General features: G+C 39.1%; 2 protein-coding genes and 1 non-coding gene across 4 annotated transcripts in view; 2 read left to right on the top strand and 1 right to left on the bottom strand.

The window, feature by feature from the left end:
• TRNAR-UCG lies at positions 62-135 on the bottom strand. The gene has a single exon. It is a non-coding gene; the product is annotated as a tRNA-Arg (tRNA).
• LOC109125688 (protein SYS1 homolog) lies at positions 167-1,583 on the top strand. Of its 2 annotated transcripts, none has more exons than XM_019228050.1 (4): positions 167-366; positions 589-818; positions 922-1,148; positions 1,251-1,583. In XM_019228050.1, the coding sequence occupies exons 2-4, from the start codon at positions 595-597 to the stop codon at positions 1,256-1,258; spliced, it is 459 nt and encodes a 152-aa protein (XP_019083595.1). In that variant the 5' UTR covers positions 167-366; positions 589-594; the 3' UTR covers positions 1,259-1,583. The 2 variants fall into 2 exon arrangements, with proteins under 2 accessions (XP_019083595.1, XP_019083594.1); XM_019228049.1 differs by having other exon boundaries at positions 172-441.
• Positions 1,780-5,187, top strand: part of LOC104752534 (coatomer subunit beta'-1) — a gene marked incomplete in the record, with an annotated part of 6,513 nt that continues 3,105 nt past the window's right edge. The window contains 13 exon segments of the mRNA XM_019228033.1: positions 1,780-1,953; positions 2,180-2,200; positions 2,300-2,361; positions 2,447-2,501; positions 2,624-2,660; positions 2,758-3,083; positions 3,192-3,323; positions 3,444-3,592; positions 3,704-3,772; positions 3,919-4,066; positions 4,172-4,237; positions 4,516-4,704; positions 4,830-4,970. Coding sequence (XP_019083578.1) covers positions 1,951-1,953; positions 2,180-2,200; positions 2,300-2,361; positions 2,447-2,501; positions 2,624-2,660; positions 2,758-3,083; positions 3,192-3,323; positions 3,444-3,592; positions 3,704-3,772; positions 3,919-4,066; positions 4,172-4,237; positions 4,516-4,704; positions 4,830-4,970 — 1,398 coding nt within the window.

The raw sequence follows: 5,187 nt of genomic DNA, 5'->3' as shown, positions 1-5,187 counted from the left end.
GGACACAATCTGAATCAATAATGGGCAACGTTGCAAAAAACAAAAAAAAAGGTAAAAAGATCGACCACAGTGGGAGTCGAACCCACGACCTTTTGATCCGAAGTCAAACGCGCTAATCCACTGCGCTATGCGGTCATTCTTGTTTAGTACATTGTGAACACTTATCTAAACCCTATCAATTCTTGATTCTTTCTGGTCGCTTGAAGCGAGAGAAAGAGAGAAGCGCTGTTGTACCAGCCAACACCAACACAAGGAGGTTTCTATCGTTTCTCTCTCTGCAAAATCGCCATTGCTTGCTTTGAGGAAGGAACAATCGATCTGGTACGATTGGGTGCATCTCTAGCTGTGCCGTATTCAGCGGATCCGGTTTGATCTTCTTCTTCTTCTTCTTCTTTACAATAACATCATCCCGATTCCCGAATCTAGAATTCTTAGTTAGAGGTGCGTTTTCTTCGAACATCTGCTAGCTGCTGCTTCTTGTATATGGATTTTACTTTGCATTAGGTTTTTTGTAGGATATAATAGATGAGGGATTTGATTTGATCTGATCTTAGGTGAATTTTGGTGTTTTTTTTTTGTTGTTGGCAGAGAGCCATGTTCTATGGCACAGCTGTATGGGACCCTTGGCTTATTGTTGGCCAGATTATATGCCTCCAGTGCTCTTACTACCTCACACTAGGACTCTTCACTATGGTCTTTCTTGGCCTTCGTGTTCCTCGCCTTAGTCTTGTCTACTTCTTCGATTATGCAACACTCACTACTTCTACCTTCACTGGTTGGTGTGTTATTGCCTCATTCCTCTTCTCTTCACTCGCTGGGTTAGATTCCTTTTATCTCTATGCCTTTTTTCTTCCCCTTTTTTTTTTGCTTTCTCTTTTATTTAATTTTGTTCATATTACTACTTCTCTTCTTCATACGCAGTGCTGTTTACATGATATTTTTGGTGGAACGAGCACGCAAATGCTTAGATTTCTCTGCAACTCTCTACATCGTACATCTCTTCTTTTGCATCATGTATGGAGGTTGGCCTTCCTCTATGGCATGGTGGGTCGTCAATGGTACGGGTCTCGCCGTTATGGCTTTGCTTGCTGAGTACCTGTGCATCAAACGCGAACAGCGAGAGATTCCTATGGATCGATTCAACTCAAGTAAGTTTGATCAATTCTTTCTTTCACCTGGGGAACTTTTTGCCATGAGTAGAGAGAAACTTGAGACATCTCACTGCACAACATATTACTTTCTCTGTGCAGGGGTTTGAATTTTGGTGGTGTGAAACAAGTGATGAAGATTCTTGTGGTTGTGAGTTGTCAGGACGACTCGTAGAGAGCCTACTACTCTTTAACAATTGGGATGTACAGAGAATTCGAATGGGCATAAAAACAAGTTGAGAGCGCCAGCCAAAGTAACCATGTTGTTGGACGGTGTGTGAAAAGGAGTTGCAGTTTGAAGTGACTTCAACAATTTAAGACATTTCAATTTGTATGTAAAGAACCAGTAGACTCGGAATAGGTTTATGATTGCTTCCTGCGGTTAGTGCTTTCAATGTTACGTGACACATCCCACTCCCAGCCCTTATTTTGATAGCTTTGTGATCAGTGTTTCATTCATAAAACTCAACAAGTCCAGTTTAGTAGGTAGTAAAATTGGTAGGTTCAAACTTGTGCAACAACAACTAACAAACAAGAAAGGATCGTCGAAACGTAACACATAATCGCACGCATACAGTGTCGAAAAAAAAAAAAAAACGCGTGATAAAAACGACGCCGCATTGGTTGTACGGTACGCATCATCCAGATTCAGATCCAAGATCGCCAACGCGCACTGGAAAGTGGGGGGATCACCATCACTGCCCCTTCTTGCATTACTCTCCTTCTTCTTCGGCATCTCTCTGATCCTCGCTGCCGACGAGAAGCCGATCATCTGTCCAGACACTCGTTTGGACTTGCAAAGATGGTGAGTGATATGATGATCTGTTAGATCTACCTCTGGATCTCTTTCTATTATTCCTTATTTCTCGGAATGAGTGTTGTGTTCCTCATTGCATAAAATTTTTGTACATGCTCCTCCCTGTTGAGATGCGTTTGTTTTTTCTACTATTATGGTTTCTCGCTACGTATTTTGTGTGTTTTCTCTTCAGCACTAACTTAAAAGTTTATGGTTTCTTTTGAATTGTTGACAGCCTCTGAGACTTGAAATCAAGGTAAAATGCAGTCTCCCTGGTTTATTCTATGCTCCATTTTTATCTCCTGCGGATTGGATTTTGTTTGAGTGACACTCACTCTTTATCTGTTTTCATCAGCGCAAATTTGCTCAAAGATCAGAAAGAGTCAAATCTGTAGATCTCCATCCAACAGAGCCATGGTAATTTTGATCGCATTCTTCATTTCTATTCTTTAGTTTATACTATAGCTTTAAGGCAACATTAATCCCATATATATTGGTATAGGATCCTGGCAAGTTTGTATTCCGGAACTGTGTGCATATGGAATTATCAGACACAGGTTAGTATCACTATCATCTATTGCTTTTATCTTACTTGCTAGATAGCAAGTCTTCCTGATTCTTTACTCTTTGCTTCTTCTCTATCTTTTTGTTTACCCAAAATCATCATATGACTTTGCAGACAATGGTTAAATCTTTCGACGTGACTGAATTGCCTGGTATGATATGATATGATATGATATACACCATCTCCTTGTTTCCGGTTCGCCCACAGCATTCTGCTTATCCTGAGTCTATTATGTCATTGTTGTGCAGTTCGCTCAGCTAAGTTCATTGCACGGAAGCAGTGGGTTGTAGCTGGAGCTGATGACATGTTCATTCGTGTCTACAACTACAACACTATGGATAAGATCAAAGTATTTGAGGCTCATGCTGATTACATTAGGTGTGTTGCTGTTCATCCCACCCTTCCCTATGTCTTATCATCATCTGATGATATGCTCATCAAGCTCTGGGACTGGGAAAAGGGTTGGCTTTGCACTCAGATTTTTGAAGGCCATTCCCATTATGTTATGCAAGTCACTTTCAATCCGAAAGATACCAATACTTTTGCTAGTGCATCCCTTGACCGTACCATTAAAGTAAGATTAGTCTCTTGGACTTTTAAAGACACATTTTGTTTGTTTCATTTCATGATCATGAGAAGCTACACTTTTTTCCTGTATTTACCTACACCTTTTCTTATCTAGATCTGGAATCTTGGTTCTCCGGATCCAAATTTTACTTTGGATGCACATATGAAAGGCGTAAACTGTGTAGACTACTTTACTGGTGGGGATAAACCATACCTAATCACTGGATCTGATGATCATACTGCCAAGGTCTGTAATGAGCGCTCTTTGTTTGCTACATATGTGTGCTTGCATGTATCTCCATTTGTATTGTTTGTATCTAGGTTCGTTCAGGGTTTTCTGTTGTTCATAAATGTCTTCTGCAAGCAGGTGTGGGATTACCAAACGAAGAGTTGCGTTCAGACACTTGAAGGTCATACACACAATGTTTCTGCGGTTTCTTTCCATCCAGAGCTCCCAATAATTATTACTGGATCTGAGGATGGAACTGTTCGCATATGGCATGCCACCACTTACAGGTAACTGTATGATGTCTCTATTGGAGCTACTATTGATTTGATCTTTTTCAAATTTCCTTCAAATTTTCAAAAATCTTCCTCCAACAATTTTACTTAATACTTGACATCTAGGCTTGAGAATACGTTGAACTATGGCCTTGAGAGGGTTTGGGCTATTGGACACATTAAAGGTTCACGCCGGTAAGTTTCTCAACTTTTACTCTGACAATATTGATTTCCTTCTAAAGGTATATTTATCTTCACATAATTTTTTTTTTGNTATTTTTTTGTGTGAATTTATTTTTCCTACATAATTTACGAAATGACAATAGCTTATCTTTTTCCAGGGTTGTAATCGGTTATGATGAAGGATCCATAATGGTGAAACTTGGCCGTGAAATACCAGTAGCTAGTATGGATAACAGCGGAAAAATTATTTGGGCTAAACACAATGAGATACATACTGTAAACATCAAGAGCGTTGGCACAGATGAGGTATGGGGTTTAAATGATGAATACTTTTTTGTTTTTGTTTTTTTTTCTTTTAAAATAAGCTCATGTTTGGCAATGTTTATTATTTTTGATTCTGAACCTACTTAGGTCACTGATGGTGAGAGACTGCCTTTGGCTGTTAAAGAGTTAGGGACCTGCGATCTTTATCCTCAAGTAAGTGGCATCCTTCTGGTTGTATATATTGACACTCCCTTTAGATAATGAAGGAATTATGGTTTCGTTTCTCTAGCTTGTCATTTCTACATTTGTTGAGTATATAGTGGATATGTAGTGCTAACAGTTTTCTTTAATTTCTGCTGCTAGTTATTTTTATTTTGGGGCAGTTTGATAGATTACTGGTTTTAGTAAGAAATTTTACCTTATTCATATATTAATTTTGTGACTACCCACTGTCACTTATGTTTTTGTTATTTTACTGTTTTGCTTTTCAGAGCTTGAAGCACAACCCTAATGGTAGGTTTGTGGTTGTTTGTGGAGATGGTGAGTATATCATCTACACTGCCTTGGCTTGGCGAAATAGGTCATTTGGCTCTGCGCTGGAAGTTGTTTGGTCATCTGATGGGGAGCATGCTGTCAGGGAAAGCTCGACAAAGATCAAGATCTTCAGCAAGAATTTCCAGGTTTGAATTCCTTTTGGCACGTTTCTTTCCCCACTGATTTAACTTTAAAGCTTTTGCTTTTTTTTGTCTGGTTCTGTTATCTGGATTACACTAACCTGTACTGACAGCGCCTTAATAATATGCAGGAAAAGAAGACTGTGAGACCTACTTTCTCAGCAGAGCACATTTTTGGTGGGACATTATTGGCAATGTGCTCAAGTGATTTTATCTGCTTCTATGATTGGGCTGAATGTCGGTTGATTAGGCGAATAGATGTTACTGTCAAAGTAAGTGCTTATATACGGGAGTATGGTTCATAGGTTGAAGTAGCTCTATTAGTTACTTTCTACAAGAGAATGATTTATCGGATACGGTTTCAGTAATATTTTTTTTGGAGATATACAAAAGAGTTCCTTATCTGGACCTTAAAGCTTAAACGTAAAAGCAGAAAGATACTGCTCCTTTCTTGCGACACAATTTCTTATTCACTTCTAACGTTATTGT

This window comes from Camelina sativa, chromosome 7 (assembly GCF_000633955.1).
Source record: "Camelina sativa cultivar DH55 chromosome 7, Cs, whole genome shotgun sequence".
Lineage (NCBI taxonomy): Eukaryota > Viridiplantae > Streptophyta > Magnoliopsida > Brassicales > Brassicaceae > Camelina > Camelina sativa.
The sequence above is the reverse complement of the archived record's forward strand: the minus strand, read 5'-3'. Positions and strand labels throughout refer to the sequence as shown.